General features: G+C 43.9%; 1 protein-coding gene and 1 long non-coding RNA gene across 2 annotated transcripts in view; one reads left to right on the top strand and one right to left on the bottom strand.

The window, feature by feature from the left end:
• LOC132464889 (uncharacterized) overlaps positions 1-12,798 on the bottom strand; it is a 147,943-nt gene that overhangs the window by 30,806 nt on the left and 104,339 nt on the right. The window lies entirely within an intron of this gene.
• Positions 6,173-12,798, top strand: part of LOC132464877 (cytochrome P450 2D15-like) — a 43,257-nt gene continuing 36,631 nt past the window's right edge. The window contains exons 1-4 of the mRNA XM_060061521.1: positions 6,173-6,334; positions 7,529-7,691; positions 8,046-8,210; positions 12,388-12,548. Of these exons, the coding sequence (XP_059917504.1) occupies positions 6,173-6,334; positions 7,529-7,691; positions 8,046-8,210; positions 12,388-12,548 (651 nt within the window). The remainder of the gene's footprint in view (positions 6,335-7,528; positions 7,692-8,045; positions 8,211-12,387; positions 12,549-12,798) is intronic.

Genomic DNA, 12,798 nt, shown 5'->3' with positions numbered 1-12,798 from the left:
CGACAAAAAAGTCAGATTCAAAATAGACACAGGCGCGCAATGCAACGTCATACCGGAATCCATCTACCGACAAGCAGACGCTCAAATTGAAAAATCTAAAGCAAAACTAGTGACTTACGGAGGACAGTGCCTGAAGCCAATGGGGAAATGCCAACTGCTCACGGAATACAAGCGGCATTTTCATCACGTTGAATTCCAGGTGCTGAACCAGAAAGCAACACCACTGCTGGGCCTAACAATCTGTGTGAAACTCGGACTCATAAAGCGCATCAGAGAAATAAAGACAAGGCAAAGTCAAGAAATACGGACGGAATACGCAGACGTGTTTGAGGGACTGGGACGCTTCGAGGGAGAACAGCGCATCAAGATCAGAGCAGACGCACAGCCCATCATCCATGCCCCGAGAAGGGTCCCCGTCGCCCTGAGAGAGAAAATAAAGGCGGAACTGAAAAAGATGGAACAACTAGACGTCATCGAGAAAGTAACAGAACCGAGGCAGTGGGTGAGCAGCATGGTCGCAGTTTGGAAGCCAGAAAAACAGAAGATACGCATATGCATGGACCCCAAGGACCTGAACAACGCTATCGAGAGGGAACACTATCCCATGAGGACGATTGAAGAGGTGATGGCCCGGATGCCAGGAGCCAAGGTATTCAGCACACTTGACGCACAATGTGGCTACTGGCAGGTAAAGCTGGACAAGGAAAGCTCAGCGCTGTGCACATTCAACACCTCTTTCGGACGAAACGCATACAAAAGACTACCATTCGGAATAAACACGGCCGGCGAAATATTCCAAAGACTGATGACAGAAATGTTTGAGGACATGGAGGGGGTGGAAGTAATCGTGGATGACATACTCGTATGGGGGACAAACGAAAAGCAACACAACCAAAGACTGGAAAGAGTGCTGAACCGAGTCAGGGAAAAGAACATCAAACTCAACCCAGAAAAATGCACATTCGGGGCGCAAGAAGTGAAATACATGGGACACATCTTGACAGCAGACGGACTTAAACCAGACCCCAAAAAAGTGAAGGCAGTCAACAAAATGCAAAAACCCACAAACAAGACTGAATTACAAACTTACCTTGGGATGATCACATACCTGGGGAAGTTCCTACCGCAATTATCCACCGTTACCGCCCCACTCCGGACGCTGCTGGAGAAAACCACAGAATGGATCTGGATGGAGGAACACGACAGGAGCTTCGAGAAACTGCAGGAAATGGTCACCGAGGCTCCAGTACTGAGATACTACGACGCGTCGAAGCCAGTCAAGCTAAGCGTGGACGCATCCAGTTGCGGAATAGGAGCCGTGCTTTTCCAAGACGAATGCTGCCCCATAGCTTACGCCTCAAAAGCCTTCACCGATACCCAAAAAAGATATGCGCAAATAGAAAAGGAGCTGGCTGCCATCATGTTTGGATGTGAAAAGTTCTACCAATACCTGTTCGGGCGAACATTCAAAGTCGAAACTGACCACAAACCCTTGGAGGTAATTATGAAGAAACCACTGGCCGAAACCCCACTGCGACTCCAGAAAATGCTACTTAGGCTTCAGAAGTACAACATGACAGTGAAGTACAAAAAAGGAAAGGAACTGTACGTAGCCGACGCCCTGAGCAGAAACTTCTTAAAAGAGACTGACGAAAATGAAAATAACGATGATGTACAAGTGTGCGCAGTCATGTGCTTGCCCATAGCACCAGAGCGACTAAAGGAAATACGCACAGAAACAGAAAAGGATCCAACACTCACAGCAGTGAAGCAATTCATTCTCCAAGGCTGGAAAAACAAATCAGATACGCCAGATGAGGCCAAACAATACTGGGACTACAAGAGCGAAATGACCATAGAAGATGGACTGATATTCAAGGGCAACAAACTAGTCATACCAACCACGCTGAGAAGGATGATGTTGAAGAAAGTACACTCCAGCCACCAAGGGATCGAGAAAACAAAAAGATTCGCAAGAGACATCCGATTCTGGCCGGGGATGCAAGCACAGATCACAGACGCGGTTTCAAAATGCGCAATATGCGACACATACAAGAGGCAGAACAGAAAGGAACCCATGATTGGACATGAAATACCCGCAAGACCATGGCAAAAAATAGCCACCGACATCTGCGAGCTTGATGGCGAACACTACCTCGTCTTGGTGGACTACTACTCGAACTTCATCGAGGTAAACAAACTGAACACCACAACAAGCCAAGCAGTCATCAACATCTGCAAGCAACAATTCTCCCGACACGGCATACCTGATGAAGTCTGCTCCGACAATGGCACTCAGTATTCCTCCACAGAATTCAAAACATTCAGCGAGGAGTATGGATTCAAGCACACCACATCATCACCCACATACCCCCAATCAAACGGCAAAGCAGAAAAGGCAGTGCAAATAGTCAAAAACCTCCTAAAGAAAGCCAAAGCTGACAAACAAGACCCCCACCTCGCCCTGTTGGATTACAGAAATACACCCCTGGATGGCCTACCCTCACCTGCACAGCTGCTTATGGGATGCAGGACGAAGACGCGACTGCCCACAGCACAAAATCTACTAAAACCGAGAACGATGGAAGGAGTTCGGGACAGAATGCAGATCAACCAAGACAGAAAAAAACACTTCTACGACCGAGGATCACGCACACTGCCAGCCCTCACCCCCGGAGACACAGTGAGACTGAGAGACGGCAAGCAGTGGAGGCCAGCTAAAGTGATACATCCAACACCCGAGCCACGATCATACATAGTGGAAGCAGACGGAAAACGGTACGGGCGAAACAGAAGGGAACTCATCAAAACGGCTGAAGATACCAGCGCAAAGGACACTCACACTGAACGGGAGAACAACAACTCAAATGAGAGACGACACACACTCAGAAAACCCAAACCCAGAGAAAGACTGAACCTGTAAGAAAGAAAAACTCACCTGATTAACATGTTATTCCCTTACAGGTTACAAAGAGACCGAATCAAAGACACTTAATGAATGAAAAATAAATAAAAATAAAAAATAAAAAAATCGGAGGGAAAGAAGAACCGAAATGAACCCTTTGATATGCTTAATATTATTTCATTTACAGTTGGACTAATGTGATTAGTTCTTATGGTTTTACTGTTAGGTTTACTTTAATGGTTCCTGATATCTTATATGTTCGCCTAGGGTGTTCTACGGTTACTGAATGTTGATTTTCTTACTTCCTTGTAATTCAATCTTTAATGTTCAGAAAAAGGGAGATGTAATGATATACCGCGGCGCTAGAGGGCGCCGCCGCTTAACACAGGCCGTATGTATATATCCCGCGCTTCTTTGAAAATAAAGCAGTTTGTATTACGCAGGCACAGGAGTCAGTCGTGTCTCATTACAGGACCTAAGGAGAGGAATTAAAGGTGCGAAGGAGGCCTACAAAAGGAAGGTTGAGGGCCATCTGACAAACAACAACCCTCGTCAAGTGTGGCAGGGATTAAAACATCTCACAAACTACAAAAGCAGCCCCTCAGTGACCATCAGTGCCGACGCCTCGCTGGCAGAGGATTTAAAACATTTCTTTGCCCGTTTTGAGGCTACAAGGCCCAACACAGACATGCTGAGCCCTCCGACCACAAGCCTACACACACTCACTATCCAGGAACATCAAGTGAGTCGTGTATTCAGGTCAGTGAACACAAGAAAAGCCACTGGACCTGATGGAGTGCCTGGCGAAGTAATCAAAGCTTGTGCTGATCAGCTGGCAGTGGTCTTCACTAAGATCTTCAACTTGTCCCTGACACATGCCATCGTCCCACCATGTCTCAAGTCGGCTACCATAATCCCTGTCCTCAAAAATTCAACTATCAATAACCTCAGTAACTACAGACCCATTGCACTAACACTAGTGGTTGCAAAATGTTTTGAGAGGCTTATGACTCATCACATCAAAGAATGCCTCCCTTCAACCTTTGACCCATTCCAATTTGCATACAAAGCAAACCGATCAACTGATGATGCCATCTCTACAGCCCTCCACACTGCACTCAGCCACCTGAAACACCCGGGGACCTCCGTAAGGATGCTCTTCGTCGACTACTGCTCGGCCTTTAATACCATCATCCCTGACATCCTTTTGAGCAAGCTAGCTGCCCTGGACTTCCCCCCCGCCACCTGTGCCTGGATAAAAGACTTTCTTACAAATCGTCCGCAGTCTGTTAAAATTGGCACCCACAGCTCCTCCACCCTCATGCACAGTACGGGTTCTCCACAGGGCTGCGTGCTGAGCCCACTCCTGTATGCCATCTACACTCATGACTGTACTCCTACCCACCCCACCAACAATTCGCGGATGATACGACTGTGGTGGGGCTCATAACCGGAGGAGATGAGTCGGCCTATAGGGATGAGGTGCAGCGGCTGGTGGAGTGGTGTGCTGCAAACAACCTGACCCTTAACACAATAAAAACAAAGGAGGTAATAATGGATTTCAGGCGTCACAGAGCTGACCCCGCCCCTCTCCACATAAATGGTGACTGTGTGGAGAGAGTCTCCACCTTCAACTTCCTGGGAACTCACATCTCTGAGGACATATCCTGGTCAGCTAACACATCAGCGGTGGTGAAGAAGGCCCAACAACGACTCCACTTCCTGAGGGTACTCAAGAGAAACAAACTGGAGGAGAAGCTGCTGGTGACCTTTTACCGCTCCACCATTGAGAGTGTGCTGGCCTTCTCCATCACTGTGTGGTATGCTGGCTGTACAGTGGCTGACAGGAAAAGGCTGCAGAGGGTGATAAGGTCAGCTGAAAAAACTATTGGCTCTCCTTTGCCCTCCTTGGATGACATTGCCAGCTCACGATGCATCTCAAGATCAAGAAAGATCATCTGTGACCACCTCCATCCCGGCCACCACCTGCTCAGCCTACTGCCCTCTGGTAGGAGGTACAGGAGCCTGAAGTGCAGAACCAACAGACTGAACAAAAGCTTCTTTCCTTGGGCAATCAGGACACTTAACACTCATAAAACTTGAAACAAAGATTCCTCACAATCTATATATTGTGCAATATGCTTACGGCCTTTATATTTATTCTTACATCACCTGTCCTTGTCTTGTTCCAAATGTTTTTCTTATTTCTGTCTTGTTTAGTTTTTTTTGTTTTTTTATTTATTTGTTTATTTATTTATTTATTTTGTATGTGTAATGCACCTTCAGTTGGCACTCCCAATTTCGTTGCATAGGTGACTGTACAATGACAATAAAGTCTATCTTTATCTTTAAGTAGATAGAGGATTGCCAACTGAAAAGCAAACACTGTTCTGTGGGACTGCCTGTTGAGGTTTGGTCTGGGTCAAGTACCAGACCAGGTGGTCAGTGTGATTATTGAGTCAATGATCCCTATGGTGGCCAAGAACTGTTTTATTTCTGTGTTCATTTTAAATATCTGGGGTTAGGTTTAGTGGGTGAGAAACTTGGGAATAGGCTATATATAAACGCTTTCAACGTGCTGTGTGTACGGTAATGTGCTGTTTGCACCAACTTCTCTCAAATGACACTCTAAGCCTTCTTGGCAGCCCTGGATAAGAGGCGCACATAATTGCCAACATAAGACATGCCCTCCAGACAAATGCTGACATATTTTCCAAACTGACTGGTACGTCTGCTGCAGGACTTCAGCAAAGTGTACCATGGGGTATCTTCCGGTGCAGACAGGATCCTCCAAGCAAGGCACTACGAACATGCACACCAGTCCAGTCCTGGCCAAGTCAATTTCCTTTCATCATCATAAGATATTTTTTGTTGACAGTGGCGTAAAGGTCATTATTTGGCCTCAGTAATATGAGTGTGGGTAACTCGAACATAACAAATTTATCAGATTGATAGTATATGTTTTGTTAAAAATACCTAATCTCACATATCAAAAGTTTGAAACATTTTTGTTCCCGGAGAAAGGCATTTGCGGGATAAATGTTAGGGTTTTTTGGATACAAAGTCTGAACAAAGTTTGAGTTTTCAAGGATGTCAACTGAAAAGCAGTCCTGTGGAACTGTTGAGGTCTATGGTCGGAGTCTACAGATTATTCACCCATTTGGATTTCTGCCAACAAAGGTTACAATAACAAGTCTGATAGGTTAAATTGTGTTTGGACGCTCAGCTGACAGAAGTCGCAGTTACGATTCCAGTCCGACTGAAACCATGTTTGGGTCTTTGGTTCTGTTCTGCCTGGTTCTGTATATCTTCTCTTTCCTCTTGGGGAACAGTAGAAGGGCGAACTTCCCCCCGGGTCCGATGGCGCTACCCATCTTTGGAAACCTGCTGGAATTCAACGCCCAAAACCCCATTCCAGACATGAACCGTGTAAGGCAGATGACTAACGATTCTCTTATATTCAGGAAGGCTGGAGGTGTTCATGTCTCATACAACAGAATATAGATTATTATTCATTTTATTGATCAATTATTTATAATCTGATTTATACAGATGACAAGCTACTACTAGCAGCAGGGCCGGATTCACCATGTTGGAAGCGGGGCAGCATGCTAAAGGGCCCAGGGCACAAGCACAATTAGTTGTTGATCTCATTTGATGTTAGCATGCTTACCCTCTAGCTGTCCCTGCTATTGCTTTATTATTTTATTTTTTAAGGTTTTATCCTTCTTAACATGGAGTAAGACAGGTATAGGAGAGTAGTAGCAGTAGTAGTAATAGAAAACTTGATTGATTGACAGTTTGATATCATTAGCTGCACTAAGAATTGATTGTTGACTGTTTGAATTGATTGATCGATTGACAGTTTGATAACATTAGCTGCACTTAAACACAAGCCTACCTGTTCGGCATGAGCATTAAAAAAAAACCTTCAACAAGAAGCATGTTTTTGATAGTACTGAATGTTCGTATTGTTCTGATCATGTATCTAGTATGAAAGACTATCTTACATTGTGTTTGTTTCACTGATGAGAGGAAATAAAAACAAAGAGATAGCATTTTTACTCTAATGTGTCGACTGCATTTGTTATGTTCAATGCATTTTCTTGTTCTCATTTATAAAGTAAAAATGTCAAAGTATTTAACATTTGTATTATGTTTTGCACGTGCATGACATGTGCAAGGCAAGGTTTTGATTTATCTCTTCTCAAATGGCTGGTTTAAGTTCTTATATAAGGTTATTGGAAATGGCAGTAAAAATTGTCAGGAATGTTCATTTATGCATTCTTTCCATGATTTATTGATAAGGCCTATTATGATTTGGGTTGTGATGGTTTGTAATTTAAAAAATTGGGTCCCCAGAATTATTTTAGGGGAAACACTGCTCTATATCATAAGTGTGCACACTCTGTTATAATGGCGCCAACACAGGTGTGTGAATGCAACACTTCTCCTTACTCCTCACTGCCCCGTATTTTTTACATATGGCTTTCTTCTTTTTCCTCTCTTTGCCATTAAATATTGTTAGCAGCTTGAACATCCAATAAGGGTCATAATCATCATCATGGCTTGTAGGGTTCGTTGTTCACAGTATAATTCACTGTTGGTTCCGTCTGTCCCCAGCTGGCCCATCGCTACGGTAACGTCTACAGCCTGCTGTTTGGAAGCAAGAAGGTGGTGGTGCTGAATGGCTACGAGGCTCTGAAGGAAGCCCTGGTCACCAAAGCTGCAGATTTCTCTGCAAGACCCGAAGAACTCATGATCAGAGATGTGGTTCAGCGAAAAGGTTAGAACAAATTGAGAGTTGAAGGAGATAGTATGTCTGCTCTACATGATCCAATTGGGGTCTGTCCAAGCAGTATTCATCTGTATTCAGCAGTATACAGATGACCCTGAATGACACTATTGTAGTCTAAAAAAACATTTCTGTGTATACTACACTGCCCTAAACTTTATATGCTATTCTACATTATGCTAAGCCACACTAGGCTCCATTAAGCTACACATTACTACCTCACATTACATCGAGTTTCACTGTGCTAGACTTTCCAACCGCATACTAAATGACAATATGCGTCCCTTTTGCGATGCAATGCTACATTTGGCTACGCTACATGACATCCTGCTATGCTGTTGCTAGTGGACACGATGGGCGTGGTCCTGGCGACCAACAGCCCCATGTGGCGGGACCACCGGCGCTTTGGGCTCAGCACCCTCAGGAACTTCGGTCTGGGGAAGAAGTCCATGGAGGACCGCATCCTGCGGGAGGTTCAGCGGTTGGAGGGTATCCTAGAGGAGGGCATCGGTATGAGGATGATGTTAATAATAATAATAATAATAATAGCACTGGTTGGACTGAAAATATGCTGAAGAGCAATGCATTCACTTGAAAAAATAAGTTCAGCTCTCTTTTTCTGAATTAACGTGTCATTATCTTATCATTTAGAAGCTGTTTTCAGAGAAGCGTTGAGTTAATCCCCTTTTATTTTGGTTTATGTTTATAATATAAACATAAGTTTAGTAATAGTCATTTTTATGGTAGTGTTATTAGTTAGTCCACTTCAGACTCTTGGGTTTTGCAGACAGGACGTTGTTATGATCTGAAGACATTGTGGCGTTTCTTCAAGATCAGGTCAACCCATATGGCTTCATGGATGTAAGATGATGCACTTGAAATGCATTCTCTACTGTTACACGAGGCCAAGCAAACAGTTTGATTACATAATCGGACATGTTAAAGGACACATATTATACCACCAAGTGTGAGACTTACAAGCCGTTTCGAAAAACTGCCCCATATGACATCACTAGTGGGCGTGTCCACCTAAATCTGTGCTGGATAGATGAGCAACGTTTACTACAGTCCACTGGGTAGGCTGGTAGACTGATTTATCCAGCAAAGATCTAGGTGGACACGCCCACTAGTGATGTCAAATGGGGCAGTGTTACTGTAAAACCACATGATCGGAGATGGTACCAAATAACACAAAGAGCCCTATTTTAACGGTCTGAAACGCAAGTGAGAAGCGCCAAGCGCAAGTAGCTTTGTAGGCGGTTCTATGGCGATGTCGCTATTTTACCGGCACAAAAATTACTCTCTTCGCAAATCTAAAAAGGGTTGGTCTGAAGAAGCCTATTTACCCATAGGTGTGGTTTGGGCGTAACGTGCAATAAACCAATGAGAGTGCCAGCTCCCATCCCCTTTAAGAGCCATGAGCGCATTTGAATCTGACGAGTCGATATTTTAAGAGCGCATCTGCAGTCTCCGATGAGACAGATGCACATGAATATCAAACTTCAAATGGCTCAGTTTATGGCCAAATAATATGGCCTAATTCACACATGGAATAAGGTTTTCTTCCACAAATTCAGAAATACTGAGTCCTCAAATAAATTTCGGCAAAGAAAACTTGACACACATATGATATGCGGTAACTGTGGTTCTACTTAATGATATATACGCAATACATTATAAACATAGTTTCTTATCAGTATTGTATGCATTATCGTTATCGACTTGAGTTCCTAATATGCATGTGTCTCCCCGTTAATATACATGCCATGGACTGTATTATGGCATGGGTGGATTACTGCACGGGCACACCGGGCACATGCCCAGGGGCCAAAGGGCTCAGGGGGGCCCTTGGGCCCTCCTGAGCCGCCCCACAAGTTACTAACAGTGGGGTCCAGGGCCCCACAAGTTACTAACAGTGGGGCCCAGGGCTCCAGCGTTAGTAACTTTTAATGTTGCATTGTCGAAGCAATCAGTAGAGAAATACAAAAATTCAAGCGAAAACAACAATAGTAGGCCTATTACTACTGAGTAAATAAATTGATAAAAAGATCACTAGGGGGCACTATTTCAGTTTGAATTTGAGACCATTCACGAACAAGTCACTGTCATTTAAACATGGAGCAACGGCGAACTCTAAGTGGAGCGTTGAAGCAATGAATTTATTCAGTTCAGATCATTTAACAAGCCTGGAGATGATGCAACCCCAAAAGGACTGCTACGAATTATACTTGATTGTGGACTGCAATCTATGTTTCCAAATGTGTATGTAGCGCTACGGCTTTTTCTGACTCTGCCCGTCAGTAATTGCGAAGGGGAGCAGGCATTCTCTCTTCTGTCCAGGATAAAAAATGAACTGAGGACGAAAATGTCACAAAAACGCCTCAAGGCACTTTCTCTCATTGAGAGCGACCTTACCAATGCACTGGAGTTTGATGATATCGTGGAGGATTTTGCACGGAACAGAGCCGAAAAATGCATTTCATAGGTGAAATGCATTACTGTCAATTAATGTAAGGAACTGTTCGTATTGAGTTGCTTTAAGTCGTTTTTATTTGTGGTTGAAAGCGGTGCATTCGAAATTCGTTCAAATCGCCAAAAATTGCATCAATTATGTATTTTTTTTATCCTGTTTTGGTTAAATGAAGATGCATTTATTTGTAATAATTATTGTGAGGTTGCCTTTCCTGTGCTACAAATCCTGCTGAGTTGCAGGTATAGGCCAATGACTTATTATCGCCAATAAGTGTGTGTGTGTATTCTGGGTGCGTGTGTTTATGTTGGAAGGGGGGGGGGGGGGGGGGGCCTGCGGAGTCCACGTGCCCAGGGGCCCGATGTGTCATAATCCGTCTATGTATTATGGGTTATGTGTTTAGTTTGCGTGTGTTTAAACAGATGGACACACACACACGTGTGCCCGCGTTCATTAATTATTTTACACATACACACACGCGCGCCCACATTCATTAATTTTTTTTAACACTCACTCGCGGTAAAACAATGTTTTCTCATGATCAAATACTCATCAATCCTAAAAGTTATGGGCATGTACACGATGTCTGTGTCAAGAAAATATGTGTTTGCTGTACGGTGTTTGCAGATGCATTGATTTAAAAGTATAACTTATTACCACTGTATCAGCTGTTCTTTCCCAAATAATTTACCAAGAATGTGTGGCTAGGACGTAGATGAGAGAAGCAAAGTGTATGCGCGAGGTGCACAAGCAACATTATGTATGCGCCCTTAAAATAGCATCTGAACAACGCGCAACTGACTTTAAACAAGGTATTTCCTGGTTTGTGGCGCAAGTGGTTTCTGAAATTACAAAATAGCACCAGGGAAAGTTTGCGCCAGAACACGCCTCCGCCTCCGAACCGCCCCTTGGGGCGCAAGATCATTCCCTAATTTACCGACGCGTGGAGCAGGAGGGAAAAGAACGCTCTGCGCCAGTTGCAAACTAGCAACGACACATGCGCCAGTGAGAAAGTCAATTGCGCCGGATGCAAAATAGGGCCCATAGGCTGAAGACAACGGGCTGCGTTGGAAACAATGAATTTATTTAAGCATTGCTTTAGACACATGGTGGGATGGTTATTAAATCAATGAAAGGAAATAGAACAAAACAGAAAGGAAACCCTAACTAAACCTATCTCTGCGGGAACAAACTATCTTCCTCCGGACCAGAAATGAAAGGTAGGAAATTCTGCCGGGTCCTCTAAATACGCTGCCCTAACCTGAACTATTAACGTGAAAACAACCATCGGCAACCACCAGCGCATGAATTATAGTAAAAGCAAGAATGTTCCCACATGGGAAATTGGTGCTTAACAGCAACTTGCAGACAGTATATATCAATAAACTCTACACCTACGTCGCAAAGTGCTGGCATGGCACAGCGTCAAACAGCCTGGCGTTGCCGTCGCGGAAGCGGGATGCGTGCGGGATCATCCACCAGAGATCGGGACAGGTGTGCTAATATCCCCGATGCCATGCCCACAATCAGACCGCGGCGGGAACAATCAGCCTGTGGAGGAGAATCAGAAGCGGAGAAGAGCGCAGCTGCCCTAATACAATATCTGCCCCTATAATGACGTAACAGGCAGATTTTTGAAAAGGCTTGTAAGGCTAATCACACTCACACCTGATAGTAAAATATGTCCCCTTTAACTAATTCCTTAGAGAGCTGATATCGACCCCGTCTTGCAATTCCCTTTGGAGATTTCAGGCTATCAGCAGCAGCAACCCTAATCCATGCAGGGCAGAGCTTCTCTCATGATTCTGAGGAATCTCATTCATTCAGAAAAACGGGGTAGAATTTATTTTTACATAAAACTTTTCTCAGAATTATTAGATAATGATGTTGTTGATTCACAAAAACATGAGCAGAATATTTTTTTTTGAAGAATAAAGAAGAATGAAAGCATTACGCTTCTATACAAAAACTATTTCTTCCACTTCTACCAATGCTAATAATATGAAGTTAAGTTCAATTGTAGTTCAATTGTATCTATTTGGCCGTGAACACTGTTCTGGACACACACAGTCACCTTACAGTATATTCAAAATAAAACAATGTTTTATTATCCAAACTGAGTAAGCTTGTGAAAACAAGGTAGCTCTGTACACGTATAACCCTTTGACGCCCCAAAGTGAGGATTATACACAAACATTGATCTGTTTGTTTTTCTAGGTTCCATCATCAGTCCTGTGCAGCTGTTCCACAACCTGGCCTCCAACATCATCAGCCAGGTGGTATTTGGGTCGCATTACGACCACAACCACGACTTCATCAAGATGTCCATCGCTGGGATCAGGGAGACCGCCAAGATCTTCAATGGGCCCTGGGCCATGGTGAGGCAGAAAATGAATAAAATAAGTTAATTAAAGATGATTAATTATATTTTAAGATGTGAATAACGTAAGGAACCGTAGCACTCATAGCAACAACCTGGTCTCACAGGAATCGGTGAAATGAACACGAACGCTTAACTCAAAATCCGTGGAATCCTCACGGAAACACACCAATTTCCGGGATGTGGCCACGGATTTTGCTCCTAAGGAAGTTAATGACACTCATATTCTTTGGCACACACACAGATCC

This window comes from Gadus macrocephalus, chromosome 9 (genome assembly GCF_031168955.1).
Source record: "Gadus macrocephalus chromosome 9, ASM3116895v1".
In the NCBI taxonomy this organism is placed as follows: Eukaryota; Metazoa; Chordata; class Actinopteri; order Gadiformes; family Gadidae; genus Gadus; species Gadus macrocephalus.
The sequence above is the reverse complement of the archived record's forward strand: the minus strand, read 5'-3'. Positions and strand labels throughout refer to the sequence as shown.